The 14,911-nt window shown below is 52.7% G+C and overlaps 2 protein-coding genes across 3 annotated transcripts in view; one reads left to right on the top strand and one right to left on the bottom strand.

The window, feature by feature from the left end:
* The window catches only part of COL4A2 (collagen type IV alpha 2 chain), a 167,106-nt gene extending 162,418 nt beyond the window's left edge, over positions 1-4,688 (bottom strand). Inside the window, exons 1-3 of one of the 2 annotated variants that reach the window (XM_061133259.1) lie at positions 4,670-4,688; positions 3,359-3,446; positions 3,203-3,257 (exon numbers count right to left, since the gene is read on the bottom strand). In XM_061133259.1, the coding sequence (XP_060989242.1) occupies positions 3,203-3,257; positions 3,359-3,402 (99 nt within the window). In that variant the 5' untranslated portion in view covers positions 3,403-3,446; positions 4,670-4,688. Of the gene's footprint in view, positions 1-3,202; positions 3,258-3,358; positions 3,447-3,735; positions 3,821-4,669 lie in introns of those variants that run through there. The other variant, XM_061133258.1, reaches the window with a different exon arrangement.
* COL4A1 (collagen type IV alpha 1 chain) overlaps positions 4,221-14,911 on the top strand; it is a 132,239-nt gene continuing 121,548 nt past the window's right edge. The window contains exon 1 of the mRNA XM_061133260.1: positions 4,221-4,321. Coding sequence (XP_060989243.1) covers positions 4,241-4,321 — 81 coding nt within the window. The 5' untranslated portion in view covers positions 4,221-4,240. The remainder of the gene's footprint in view (positions 4,322-14,911) is intronic.

The following is a 14,911-nucleotide window of genomic DNA, read 5'->3' as shown; positions in this document are numbered from 1 at the left end:
ACCCTGGCCCCGCCCGCAGGCCGGGCAGCTGCAGGAAGGCACGGGACAGAGGGCTGCCCACCCAGGGCGTGCGTGCCCCCGCTGGGCCCCGCGCACAGGCTGCCAGGGGACCGGAGACTTTCCTCCTGCTGGACCCCGGGTGGAGTGGCCTCTCCCCTCCTCTGGGCTCCTGCTTTTCAGGAGCGATTCCCCTTCCTGGAAATCAGCCGGGGGGCTTTACTCGGCTCATCTCTGTCCAGAGCAAGGAAACCACCGCCAGGAGACCCAACTGCTGAAGCTCAGCAGTTGACTTACAGTCTGATCCCGGGAAATCGAGCTGCGGGGAGACACCTGGGTTCAAATCCATTGCTTACAGAGAGACACCACGGGCAAGGTGTGCTTAAACTCTTTGTGCCTCTGTTTTCTAATCTGCAAAATGGGGATAATAAGAGTTACCTACTCAGGTAGGCGTGCTTTTCTATGAGGCTCAGATGGATTAAGGCACACAGATCTGCTCATAGCAAGTATTCTTTAAATAATTATTCACCCCCTCTGCTAGCCATTTTCAGCTGCTTCTGCTACGAAACTCGTCGTTACGATCAGCAGCCCATTTTACTAAATCGACCTTCCCCTGGGAAGACTCTGGCACAAATGGGCAAAGAAACAGGACTCTTGAGTGTGGCAGACAGGAGCTGGGCAGGAACTGCGCTTGCCACAAGGAAGAAAAGATTTTTAAGAAAACCAGTTAAGGATTAAGGCACTGTTGCATGAGTAACAGTAATTAAAGCCAGTGGTCAATAAGAAGATAGTTAAGTGGAAGGTCTATTGTTGAACATTACAAACTCCATGCCTGTTGAATAATATGTATCGATATGTCTCTAGTAAAATGACCGAGAAGTATCTGTTTTAGAGTCTAAAGCAAAGGGAAATGAAATAAAGGGAAATGAAATAAACCCACAAGTGACTCCAATGCCTTCCAACCCAATACTCTAACTCAGTGGCCCCTAAACTTTGGCATTTCCCAAGTGGGAATGCAGACACCCAGGCTCCACCCCAGAAAGCCTGATCAGGAGATCTGAGGTGTGGACCAGAGTTCTGAATTTTTAAACAGGCTTTCCAGATGCATGTAAGGGTCCAAGGACTGTCCTTTGAGAAGCACTGCTAGGCAATAAACGCTCTGGGTCCCATTGAAGGGCCAGGCAGCAGGGACTCAGATGGGTTTGCAGCATCTCAGAGGCTTTAGGGGAAGGCACAGAGGTGTGCTGCATCCCACAAGCTGGGGGATAGCCTCTGCCTGCTCAGAATGAGGGAACCCGGGCTCAGGATTGATGAGATCAGGGCAGAGCTGCCTTTCGCTCTCAGGTCTTCTGACATGGGCACTTCCCACATGCTGCTAGCGCTAATGAACCTGCCTGCCACGCGGGTTGTATCTCTGGGAAAATCCCCTGGAGAAGGGAATGGCAACCCACTCCACGATTCTTGCCTGGAGAAGCTCACAGACAGATGAACCTGGTGGGCTGCAGTCCATGGGGTTGCAGAGAGTCAGACATGACTTGAGTGCGCGCGCGCGCACACACACACACACACACACACACACACACACTTCTGACACAGAGCCCTTTCCGCCAATTTTAGGCTCAGTCCCACGTAAGATTCCCATCATCCTCTGGAAGGAAAACAGTCATGTTTACGAAAGTGGTTAAAGGGGACAAGGGGGTGTGGGAGGGAGAGCAGGACAGTGCACACACCGCATGGGACGGCGTGTCTTCCTTTGCAGGGGCCTCCTGCTCCTCCTCTGAGTGTGAGTGTGTGTGTGTGTGTGTGTGTATGTGTGTGTGTGCACTGCCCCTGCTCCCAGCTCTGAGCCAAGTCTTGCACGTCATGTGTGCATAAGGATTCATAGGGGTCAATGGGCTGGTTCAAATATCTAGTCACTGATCTTAAATCTGGGACGTGTGAAAAGGAACGAGACACATCCTGAGCTGGAAGAAAACTGGTCTGGAACCCTCTGGTCAAAGTCTACGGAGTTCTCCTCTGACTCCAAATCTGGGCCCTGACCTGGAGGAGAAGACGGCAGAAAGGTGAGGCTCCAGGTTCCTTCCCAAGCTGGACAGTGCTTCCTCGCTCACAGCCTGCAAAATCCTCGTTTGTGTTACACAAGGATGGAAAAATGTGGAAATAACATAATTCAAACCAAGCCATGAACACAGCTCTCCACTACCCAGAGTGGGGATGGCCGGGGCCGGGGGGGGGAGGAGGGGGCAGCTCAGAGGAGACCCCCCAGACGCCAGGTGCCCCGATATTCCAGCAGACAGAGGAGGAGAGGGGAGTCCAGGACCCCAGTAAGTCTCCCCGATTTCCAGTCCCACTTTAAACATTTGGGTCTTCAGCTGAAAGCAACCAGCAGGCCTGTGACAGCCCAGCCACACCACATGGAGCTCTTGCGAAGTGGCTCCTATGTCAACGTACAACATCCCACCATGCAATCCTGGCGCAGGGACGATGCTCACAGAGTCACTTCGAATGGCAGGGCTTGGGGGGAGGCACTCGGGAAACAGGGTCCCTGGTGGGAGCCTTAACAGCCCCACCTTGGCTCGCCTCCGGCCAGAGCACATCTTGCAAGAAAACGCAACTTTCTGCCACTGTTCCCTCTCAGTTTCCAGGAGTACAAAGTCCCAGGTTCTCCTGGTCCCGCCCCCCCCCCCAACCCCCAAGAGCCCCTCATTCAAAAGGACAAGAAAACTCTGCCAAGGGCAGGACCCCACACCAGCTTCAGATGCCACACAGGCCATTCTCCTCCCAAGCCTGGCGCCTGGGAACCACGTGTCTGACGGCCTAGACTGTAAGGCCCAGCTTTGCTTGTAACCAAGGGCTTTGCTCAAACGAGGGGAAAGGATGCCGCGGGTCATGTTTTTAATTACTGGTGCCCAAGGATGAGCCGACGCCTGTAACGCACAGGATTGAAGGGGAACCCAAGGAAAGGCAAACCAGAGTCCTCGTGGGGGAAGGCGAACTTTCTCAAAGCCTGGGCTGGGTACCGGCTGCCCGGGACACACAAGCACACCAGTGGCGCGGGCGCGCGCGTACACACACACAGACACACAGACCCGCGCTCAGGTGAGCACACACCAGCTGCTTTCTGGCAAGGCTACTCGGTGACCCAACCAAGAGCCAAGATCCTCTCCGGCTCGCCAATCAGCCCAGAACGAGAGTCAGGACTTACCGCCAGGACGCTTTGGGCCAGCAGCCCCACGGTCACGGCCCCCAGCAGCAGCCACCTGATGGGAGAGGAAGAACGCCGTGAGTGCGTGGCCCCGGCGTGGCAGTTCCTAAAAGGACGCGCGCGCGGGACCCAGGGGCCGGGCAGAAAGTCGCTTACCGCAGTAGGGCAGGGCGCGCCACGGCGCGCAGCTCTCTGTCCATGCTCCCAGTCCGGCCCCTCTGGGCTCCGATCGGTCCCTATTAGCCTGTAATGCGAGACAAAGAGGGCTTAGCCTGGCCGGGGAGGGGGCATCCTCGCCGCCCACCTCGGATCGCGAGACGGGGGAAAGCGGGGAGTGGACCGAGAGCCGCCCCGCGACCCCGCCGGGGAGAGGGGAGCCTGCCCCCCCAGGCCCGGGTTGGGGCCGCTCCGCAGCGGCCGCCCCATCGCCTCTCCCCTGCCTGCCCCGAGAGCCGAGCGTGCAGCCCCGGCGGCACGGGGAGCCCGCCGTCCCTGCCCTCTGGCGGGTCCCGAAGTCTCGGGGCCGCTCTCACCTCGGGCCTGGCGTCAGCGGCGGCGGTCCGCGCGCATCCGCCCTCCGGCAGCGCCGCGGGCGGCAGGAGCGGCGCGATCGCCCTCCGGGGCCGGCTTCGGGCCCGCGCGTCTGCCCTCGGAGCTTGGCCCGGTAGGCGAGCGCGGGGCGCGCGGCGGGCGGCGGCGGCGGCGGGTGCAGAGCGCGGAGCCCTGCGTCCCGGCGCGCGGCGGCCACAGTCGCCCGGCCGCGCGCTCGGCGGCCTCTTACCCGCGCCGCAGGGTCCTCCCCCTTTGAGGCGTTGCCCGCCCCCGCCGCCGAGGGGAGGGGCAGCGCCAACAAATTGGGGAGCTCGCCTGGCCGAGCTCAGGTCTCCGCCGCGAGCCGCCGCGCCCGGGACGGTGCGCCGCGCTCGAGCCCCAGCCCTGCCAGAGTGAGCCGCCCGCCGCCGCCCGCGAGAGCCCGGCCGCCGGCTCTGCCGTCCCTCGCCGCCCCGCGCCGGTCCCCGCCGCCCCGGGCGCGCCGCCATGGGGCCCCGGCTCGGCGTCTGGCTGCTGCTGCTCGCCGCGCTCCTGCTCCACGAGGAGAGCAGCCGGGCCGCCGCGAAGGTGAGTCCCGGCCGGCTGAGCTGCCGGCGTCCCGCCCCGCGCCCCGGCGCCCCGCGCGGCCCCTTTGTCCCCGGCCGGAGCCGCCCTCCAGGCCCGGGGGTCGCGCGCGCGCGCCACCGCCAGGCGCACTCTCCTGGCCGGTCCCCGCCGGGGACCCCCGTGGGCTGCGATGGCGCACGCCTTGGGGAGCCGCCTTTGTTGTGGGCTGGGTAGGGACGAGGCAGGGGATTCCTCGGGCGGGGGGCGAGAGCGCAGAGCTTGGAGCGCCCCGCGCTGTGTGAGGGTATCCGGGAGTCCGCGGGACTTGAACTCGCATGTCGCGGTCGCCTGACCGCCGGGCGCCCTCACCTGAGCCGGGCGCCCGCGGGGGCCGGGACGGGAGGGGCGGACACGCGCGCCCCGTGCTGTTCGGAGCTCCGCACATGTGCCCGGGCGTCGCTCTGGGCGTGTTTCTCTGGAGCTTTGGAGACTGGTGGTTGATGGTGAACAGTCCTGGGCCCTTTGCCTGGAAACAGCTGTCTTCTCGCTTTCCCACGACTTTGCTGTCGCCGAAGCACGCTAAGGAGCAGCGGCGAGCCTTTCTGTCCTCCAGCTTCCAAACACTTCCAAACTCCACTCTCTGACTTTTATTAATATAGCAAAAAAAAAAAAAAATTATAACCACGTTATATCTGAGTGTGAAACCAAAACGAAACTCCATCTATTGTTCTGTGCAGAGATTGTTTTGCTAGTTTTCCTTTCCTCGGGCTGTGTGTTTGCCCAGAAAGGATCTGGGACTGAGGCTTGCAAGAGTGGAGGCGTCCAACTTTGGACGATCCCTGATGTGCTGCTGTTCTTTACTTATTTTCCTTTCCCGGGAGACCTCAGCTGTTCCCCAGAGCCACAGACTTGCAGGAAGAACCCCAGGAAGGTGTGGCTTCTAAACGCATTTTGCATCCCCCCCACCCCCAACTGTTTAAAAATGATGTTACTGCTTTTGGCATTTCCCACTTACTCTTTAACTGTTTCACATAATTTTGCTGTCAGGTTTTTTTTTTTTTTTCCCCTTCTCTAAAGGAAGAATGAAGCTCACTGACTTGATTATATATAACTGATGGACTGTTACTTGCCAGAATGAACTGACAATATGCATACACACCTTGGCACCGAGTCTGGCTCTTGGCTGGCTGTTGTCATTGGGTAGGGAATGACACCAGCAGTTAGCTTCAGATTTTTTTCTCGCAGTCCAGAGGCCAGCCAGCACCCTAGTCAGTTGTTGAAATGCTCTCTGGTCACGATGACAAAATACTTCCAACAGAGGCAGCTCTTGAACTCTTTATTTGGGTCTAGAGCTTCTGACGCAAAGATTTCACACTTCCAGGGAGAGGTGGCAGGGACATGAGAGAAATTCTCTGTTTGGAATATGAAGCTGTGTTTGCACTTGAGTTTTCCTATTGATGATGCTAGCAAAGCCAAGCCCATTGTAAGAGCCGGCTTTTTAATTAGCCTCCAGTGTGAAGCAGGAGCCACTCGGTGAGTAGGAAACCAGACTCATTTCTGTTGAGTTTGGGACTGTTTTACTTTCCTTGAGTTTTTCTTAAAGCCCAAGTGCATGTCCCTGTCCTGATTTTGCTTTATCCCTCACATCTCACGTTATGTTTTAAGACATCGGCAGGTGGACACCCTCTGAACACTGGTTAACTTCATGGGTCTTGTCATTTTGCCATATTTTTTTTCCCCTGGTTTAAGCAGGAGAGAGAAAATGTATTAATATGCAAATGGCTTATCTCTGTGTCAGAAAATCCATTTAAAAATAATATCTGGCTAATTTTAAAATTAGTCTCACTTTTCATGCCATCAGTAACTTTTTTTAAAAAAACTTACCTCCTTCCAAAATCAGCTGTTAGGGGTACCAAGTAGTTGAATAATTTCTGTATTGCTCCAAGCAAAATATCATTTAAAAATGCATTTAGAATGATAGGATGCTGCCCGTAGATCAGATCCTAATTCAGAAGCCAATATAATTTTTTCTTGGATTGTCTGCTTCTCTGGAGTATCTGGACCTGTGTTACCTGTGCTGGTACACACGAATGCCACCTACTGTGTGTCAGGCCCGGGCTGCCCTTGCTGTTGTTAGTACGCACAAGAAAGGCGTTTGGTTTCCTGTTGGATCCTATGTGCTATGGCCATGCTGTTCGTTTATTAGTGGGCAGGTTTCCTAAGTCAGGGATTTTTTTTTTTCTCATCAGCACACTCCTCCCTAACTTTTCTTTCTTAGGCAAGATTGGAGGAACAAGATGGAGACCCAAGAGAAAAATCTGCCCCTAAAGTTATGATTGAGGGTCCTCTGTTCTGAGTCACGCAGTCAGGAGCTCAATAAATCCTTCCTTCTGCAGCCTCCAAACGCCCCCTCTCCGACTGGTCTGTGTGATGCTTCTTGACAGATTACTTCTCAGGATCAGACATGTGAACTTCCCCCAAAGCGTGGTGATGCCCGCCTAGGGTGCTGGCATCTCTAGACCATTAGTCACTCTTCTGGGACTGAATGACCTAGAACTCGGGCGAAGGGAGGTTGAACTCCCATGTGAGTGTGGACCACATTCTGCTGGGAATGTCAGTTAAATGAGAAGGCGGATTTCTGGCTTAGTCCCTGAAACAGCACCATGAACCCAGTCCCTGGAGGGGGCTTGGTGAGGACAGAGTCTAAACCATCACGCTCTTCACATCTGGACTGCCTCTCGTAGCAACCAGGAGAAAAGTGTGCAACCTTTGTGTGTGAGTGCACACTCACAGAATTATGAGTGTGTGTGTTAATGCTTCCCTGGTTGCTCAGATCATAAAGAATCCACCTGCGGGAGACCAGGGTTCAATCCCTGGCTTGGGAAGATGCCCTGGAGAAGGGAATGGCAACCCACTACAAGTATTCTTGTCTGAGAAATCCCATGAACAGAGGAGCCTGGCAGGCTACAGTCCATGGGGTTTCTGAGAGTCAGACACGACTGATGGAGTAGAACACATATGTGTGTTAATGGTGTAGGCATACACACACACACACACACACACACATGTGACTTAAGGACCAGAGGGTCCTGAATGTTGTGTCTGCTTTGATTAAGCAGATGGTTTCCGAGGACTCAGTCACCCCCTGCCTCAGTTTCCCTGGCAGATCTGCCCTCCGGCCCAGGATCCTGCCTTCATCCCACACGTGTGCCCCAGCGCTTCAGGCCACACCCTCTGCTGGGCGTTGGCTGTGCTCCAGAGAGGAGAACCTGCCCTCCCCCGCCAGGAGGGCTGCGGTCTCCTGAGAAATACAGAGAAAGAAACAGGCCAGGACAACCCAGGCTGGTAGATGCTACAGCCAGGGCAAACCCATGGCCATAGGAGCACCTAACCAGCTTTGGGAAATTCAGGGGAAATTCTGGGAGGACATCCCACCTCTGAATCTGAGGGAGCAATGGGAGCATAGACCCGGCTTCTTATTTCCCTGTGAATTGCCGTGTGCATCACACTCAGAAGGTTGGACAGTCCTACCCCAGCCCTTTCACCTATCAGGCTGTCTTTGCATTGAAAGATGACCTTGAGGTTTCCTTCTCTGAGCCACCAGGATACCACTGCTTCTGTGACTAGCAGTCATGATGTCCAAACGTTCTCCTGGGAGGGGTGGAGACACAGCGATGGCCCAGGTCTTGGAGAGCTGTGATAAGACCCCTGCTCAAACCAAACCGGGGCCCTCTCCGGAGGTCGCAGGTGGGTTGGGATGTTTGCAGAGTTGCAGCACGGATGACCAGTCGCGGGCATGAGTGCTTTAGGAGCTGAGCTGGAAAACCTCCCCTCAGTGGGGCAAGGCCGTGAGGGGATTCTCAAACCCCGCGTTATTCATTAACAAGACTGTCTGCAGATTTCTTGGAACTGGTAAGGATGGTCGTCCCTGAATGAGTTTGGTTATCTAGTTAAGAACTGGTAGAGCTTTTGCAGAAAAATTGAACCCACAAGTGATGCACTGAAACGAATCCTTTTAGAATTGGAGGGGGTGTCTATCAGTGAGTAATTTACAACCCTTGTTTTGGTGAGGTGCCGATGTTTGCTCTAAAGATGGTTTCCTCAACTGGACGAGGATTGGCCTCATGGAAACGTCTCCCAGGCAGATTGGGTATTCTGAGTGCTGGGGCTCCAGTAAGCAAAAGCAACAATAGAATGCCTAAAATAATACCATCAGAGCATTGTTCTTCCTGCTATTATTAAACAACCACTAAAAAAATGTGAGCTGTAGAACAATGCAGAAGACATATCCCACCCACTCTTGTGCACACAATGAAAGGGGATGTAAAACAGAAAATGCTTCCCTTGTCAGGTTCTCTGGGGGCGCTCAGGCTCTGAATGGCTTTGGAGGAGCCTTTATGGGCTGGGCCTCGGGGACACTTCCATCCGGTGTTTCCCGCCATTGTCCTCCTGGTCTTGGTTCCCTGACATCCGTCTGCCTGGGGTCCTTCTATTTCTCTGCCTCTCTGTTCTTCCTCTTCCAGACCCCTCGGGCTGGTGGACCGCAGGGGTGGGCTCCAGCCGGCTTCTGGTTCTCTCCACCCTCCCCACTCCCGCGATCCCTCGGCATTCCGTGAGGGCGACTCCAGACCTTTCTCTGGAACCCCAGGCTGGTGTCCACACTCTCCTGAACATCTCACCTCCGCTCTCCTGCGTTAACACTCCGCATGTGCCATGCGCTCAGTCGTGTCTGACTCCCTGTGACCCTGTGGACTGCAGCCCGCCAGGCTCCTCTGTCCAGGGGATTCTCCAGGCCAGGATACTGGAGTGGGTTGTCATTTCCTTCTCTAGGGGATCTTCCCAAAGCTTTGATCACAGACTCGGCCAACGTGACCAGAACTGAGCTGCCTTTACCCAGACCGACTGTCCTCCCCCACTCACCCGTGTTGGTCACCGATGCCCTGATGTTTTCTGACGCTCGGCTCAGGGACCGTGGCCTCGTTGGAGACCCTCCTCTCTGACCTTGTGTCCCCGGGCACTCACTCTCCCCTCCCGCTGCCGTCCACTCCTCCGGGTCTCCCCCCCCCCCCCACCCCGGGCAGGCTTGCCGCACAGCCCTCCCGGCTCCTGCCCTCCTTCCCGCCTGTCTTCTTTCCAGCTCATTCCTCCCGGCATCCTCAGGCTGGCTTCAGAGATCCCTCATGGCCACGTGATTCCTTTGCTCATCATCCCACAGCGGCTGCCTGCCGTCTGACCAAAGGTCTCCCGCCTCTTCGGCTGGGTGGCTTTTGGTCTGTCTGTTTCTTAGTGAAGACTTGATTGCTTCCAGCCGCTTTAGGTTCGAAGCAGAATGGAGAGGAAGGGGCAACGCTTTCCCGTGCACCCTCTCTGACCCACAGGCGCAGCGTCCCCCAGTATCACTGCCCCCCCGCCCCCCCGGAGGCACGTTTGGTCACAGCTGATGCACCTGCCCTGACACTGGACCGTCACCCAAGGTCTGCAGCGGACCTTCGGCTTCACTCACTGCTGTATCTCCGGCAGGTCTGCCCCCATCATAGCGTCCTGCAGAGTCTTCCCACTGCTCTGAAAGGCCTCCTGGGCTTCCCAGGTGGTTCAGTGGTAAAGAACCTGCCTCCCACTGCAGGAGACAGGAGACGCGGGTTCGATCCTTGGGTCAGAAAGACCCCCTGGAGAAGGAAATGGCAACCCACTCCAGTATTCTTGCCTGAGAATCCCACAGACAGAGGAGCCTGGCGGGCTACGGTCCATGGGGTCGGAAAGACTTGGACGTGACTTACTGAGTAAACAGCGACAGCAGCAGAAGTCTTCCGTGCTCTGATTGTTCACCCCCTTCTCTCCTCAAACCCTGGCAGCTATTGATCGCTTTACTGCCTCCGTACTTTTGTCTTTTCATTCCGCTGGCCTTGTTACATTATGTAGACTTTTCAGATTGGCTGCTTTAGCTTTTTCTTAACACGCTTAAAATTTCCTCCATGTCTTCATGACTTGATAGCTTGGATTGCCTAATAATCCATTGTCTGCATGGACCACAGTTTATCCTCTCATCTACTGAGAGACACTTTGGTTTGCTTCCACATTTCAGCCGTTTTGAATAAAGATTCTGTAAACATCCGTGCGCAGGTGTTTGTGCGGCTCTAAGCTTTCAACTCTTTCGGGCAGATACCCAAGTGCAGAATTGCTGGATCCCTTGGTAAGAGCAGGTTTGGTTTTGTAAGCAACCAGCAAAGTGTCTTCCAGCGTGGCTGTGCCAGTCTGAATCCCACCAGCAGGGAATGAGCGTTCCTGTGGCTCTTTGTCCTTGCCAGCGTTTGGCGTTGTCACTGTTTTGGATTTTGGCCACTGGAATGGATGTGTAGTAGTATCTTGCTGTTGCTTTGTTTTGGCTTGCTTTTGTATGCTCTTTGCAATATAGATTCATGAATTTATCTGGCTTTGTTCTTCAGACTCCCCAGCCTGAAGCGTGGGTAGTTGTCACGAAGGATTTATCTGTGTCTCAGGGAGCAGTGTAATATCTTTGAGCCTGGGATCCCTGACCCATCAAATGAAGACAACGCAGAAAGTATCTGCAGACACCTTTAAAATCTCAGAGAGGGTGTGTGTGTGTGTGTGTGTGTGTGTGTGTGTGTGAAGCCACTAAGCCCTCAGAACACATCAGCTGTTATCATGGCCATGCGGCTGGTATCACATTGTTCTGTGTGTGATGGAACCACACCCTTGATGATATTGAGGCTGAGGTGCTGGAGGACAGAGCTTCTTTGAATAAATGCCTGCACCACCTGGGGAGCGCCTGACGCTTGAGGGGAGCTGTGAGTTACTTGTCTTGGGGCCAGTGTTCCCGGCTGCCTTTCAGTCCGGACCCCGGGAGATGCTGGCAGCAGCTGAGGGCTGGCTCCCAGAAATTGTGCCATGTTGCTGACCCCTGTGGTAGAGTTAGGCAGCAAAAGGAAAGTAACGCCAGTGTAGGTGTTTCCTCTCAATTGGGCATTTGGAGTAGATATTCCACCACAGACTAAACATGGCTTGGAAATATACACAAGGCTGAACTCTGTGTAAATAGTTTATTCCGTGCTTTAGTAATATTCCTGCTTTGCTAGGTTTGTTTTTTAGTCTGCACACTCTAAGAGCGTTTTTTGTCATCTGAGTTTTAAAGCTTGCCTGACTTGTGGTCAAGGGAAAGACAGATGCCCAGCGTCCACATCAGATATTAAGGCAATATATTCCATGCGTATCTGTTGGTTCTCTTGCTGGTAAAGGGTGTTTCTCCAGCCTCCTCATTTTCTGCTGCTCCTGGAGTCAAGATTCTGCCTGGAGTTTTGGAATTAGTGTTCTTTATTACTCGGTTCTTGTCTTAGTCTGCTGTGGGCCTCTCTTTCTTACTCAGCTAATAGCAAGAGAGGCTGGCTGTGCCCTGGGAGAGGGCAGTGTTCCCATTTCATCAACTTTCCCAGCACACTTGGAGACCCATTGGTAGAGCCATTCAGACAGAGGTGGACTGACTCCGTAAATGTTGTCCAACTCAATGGACAATGTAGAGGCAGTATTCCTGTATTTGAATTGAAATTAAATTGAAAGTGTTAAAATATTTGTATGGGTCTCTCCTTTAAAAAGGAGCATGTTCCTTAATGAAGAACAAAACTCAAGGATTTTTATTTGTAACTCAGTTTCCAAAACTATTTGCACAAGCTTTTCCTGGCTCTCACTCACATGCCTAGAGGACCTGGAAGATGTCGAATAGCATTGCTGCTCATATCTAAGGACCGCAGGCTGAAACAATACAACGTCAAGAATAAAAATCAAAGGAGTATTTCCTCAATACATGAAATAACATCACAAATAACTTTCAGCAGAATAGAGATGCATGGTAGCCTAGGTCTTCATTCAGAAAAATAAATGCCACCCAACACTCCTCCTTTAGCATATGGGGCATTTTTGAGGGTACAACATCAGTACTGGTTTCCTCTTTCAGAATGTTACAGATGGGCCCAATGATAGCTATTATGGTATTGTTTCATTCCTATTAAATAAATAATATTAATGTATATTTTTATCAATGGCAAATTTGGTTACTACATCTCTGACAATATTTTTAAGAAGTAAGCATATTATTTTTGTAGTAGGGAAAGGCAATCAAAGTGTATTCTAAAATCCAGTTATCCTTTTATGCAACCAGTGACTTTTTCTTGAGCATGAGAAGGTTAATTTCCACATCACCCAAAATCTGTCGCTAAGTCATGTCTGACTCTCTGTGACCCCGTGGACAGCAGCACGCCAGGCTTCCCTGTCCTTCGCTATCTCCCGGAGTTTGCTCAAACTCCTGTCTGTTGAGTCAGTGATGCTATTTAAGCATCTCGTTCTCTGTTGCCCACTTCTCCTCCTGCCCTCTGTCTTTCCCAGCATCCGCATCCAGTAAGTCCGCTCTTTGCATCAGCCAAAAACATCAGCTTTAGAAATGTCATTTTTTAAACATAAGCAACTCCTTTTCTTAATTAGCTTTAATTTTTGAGTTGCATTTTATTTTAAAGAATATAACTTTAATTTCATGGAGTTATTATGGAGTTGTGTGAAACTTAGGTCCCCACTATACCTGCATTAAAGCTTGCGTTAAGGTGGTATTATTATAATCATGATTACTTTGAATGGACACAGTCCATCATGGGGCTGAGCAGGGTGTGGGTGCACCCAAGAAGCGCGTTTCCAGTGGGCAGTGGGATTGCTGCGGGTCCCGGCCCACAGACCTCACCCCTTCTCCTCACTCCCGGGGGCAGCCCGTGATGGAGGTGCGTTGCAGACATGCTCTTCTGGGCAGTGGTTTGTGCTCAAGTAGATGCTGAGCCGTTGCAGCCATCCCCTGATTCTGACGACCCCTTTTCTTGTTGGTTGTTGTTAGGGCTGGCAGTTCCAGCCCCGTGGTGCCGTCGGGGGAGGGGGGTGGGCTTGGGGAGTGGGAAGGCCCCGATGCAGGCGTGTGGAGTGTTAGGATGCTGGAGAGGGCTTGGCGGTGGGACGTGGGGACACGGTGCCCAGTATTTCGTGTTGATCCATGGTTTACCTGAGTTTTCCCATCTTTACGATTCCGTTCTCACTTTCCCGTCTGCTGACGGTGGGCTCGGAGTTTGCTCAGAGGCTGCCCAAGCCAGGACTGCCAGGGTGGGCAGGAACCCTTGGGTGTGACTTCATCTTCTTGCCATGCCCGCCTCACCCACCATCTCCTCCGAGGCTTGGCCCCTGAATGGGGAATTTCTCTTCTCTGTCTTTTTACGGCCGAATCCACTTCCTGGAAATTACAGACTACTTGGGGTTAGTGGTTTAAGATAACTCGTCATTTTTGGTCAGGAAATGGCCTGTAAAATTAAGATGAACTTGCCAAAGCAGGAAGATGGGCTTGTGGGGCGGGGGCGGAATGCTGCATCTTGGGCAGCGCAGCCCTGGGCCCGTGGGTTTCGGGTGAGTACACAGAGCGGTCCCCAGTCGGCCCCCGTCGCTGATAAGCTGGGGTGACGCACTCCTGACCACACAGGACGAGCTGCAATCTGCTCGATTCATCCTGCATTCACCCCTTATCTTTAACAAATACTTGTGCATGTAAACATTACGCGAGCAGCAGATGCTTCTTATCAGTTTGTTAAAGCAGCTTTGAGCAAATAGCTTCTGGATGCCTTAGTAATAGTTAAAATGTGTTTTCCCAAGTACTTGGAAATAATGAAATTGTATTTCTTTATTCTTGGAATTCAGGCTTTTAAACCTTTAAAAAATTTCTGTGATCAGTCATTTTTTATTATTTCCTGTTGGCCTTAGATTTTTCTCTTCTCTCATGGAAGTTATCATTCACTAACATATTATAGAAATGTGTGTTTTTTTCTTGACTGGAAAACACATTTGAGACACCTAACTTTGGGCACTGTTTTAGGCTGGAAGCCAAGTTTGAAATCAAAGTGCTTTTTTTTTCTTCACATCAGTGAAAATAAGTAAGACTAAGAATTCACCTAAGCACAGACACAAATTAATCTGTTCTGAGCTCAGTATCTTGCTTATGACATTCAAAATAATTTGAAATTGCATTCAGTAAGTGAATGTTGAGCAGTCACTCTGGGACAAAAAATATGCAAGCAGGGAATCCCTGGTTGTCCACTGGTTAGGACTCTTCTAGTCCTAGACTTGCGCCGCTGGGGTGCTGGTTCGATCCCTTGTTGGGGAACTAAGATCTTGCAAGCCACTTGGGATAGCCTATATATATATATGTATATAATGCATATGGGCTTCCCGGGGGGTGCAGTGGTAAAGAATTCACCTGCAGGAGACCCGGGTTTGATCCCTGGGTCGGGAAGATCCCCCGGAGGAGGAAATGGCAACCCACTCCAGTATTCTTGCCTGGAGAATCCCATGGACAGAGGAGGCTGGCGGGCTTCAGTCCATGGGGTCACAAAGAGTCGGACACGACTGAGCGACTAAACAGCAATAAAACACGTATATTAGCTACATGTATACCATACATATTCTGCATGTATCAATATAATTAAAGGTATTCATTTGTACATTTACTCATAATTAATATTTGTTGTACACCCAGGATGTGGAACAAAAAGCAGACAAATATTCCTACCCTCAAAGGTT

The sequence above is a fragment of the Dama dama genome, chromosome 30 (assembly GCF_033118175.1).
Source record: "Dama dama isolate Ldn47 chromosome 30, ASM3311817v1, whole genome shotgun sequence".
Taxonomy (NCBI): domain Eukaryota; kingdom Metazoa; phylum Chordata; class Mammalia; order Artiodactyla; family Cervidae; genus Dama; species Dama dama.
The sequence above is the reverse complement of the archived record's forward strand: the minus strand, read 5'-3'. Positions and strand labels throughout refer to the sequence as shown.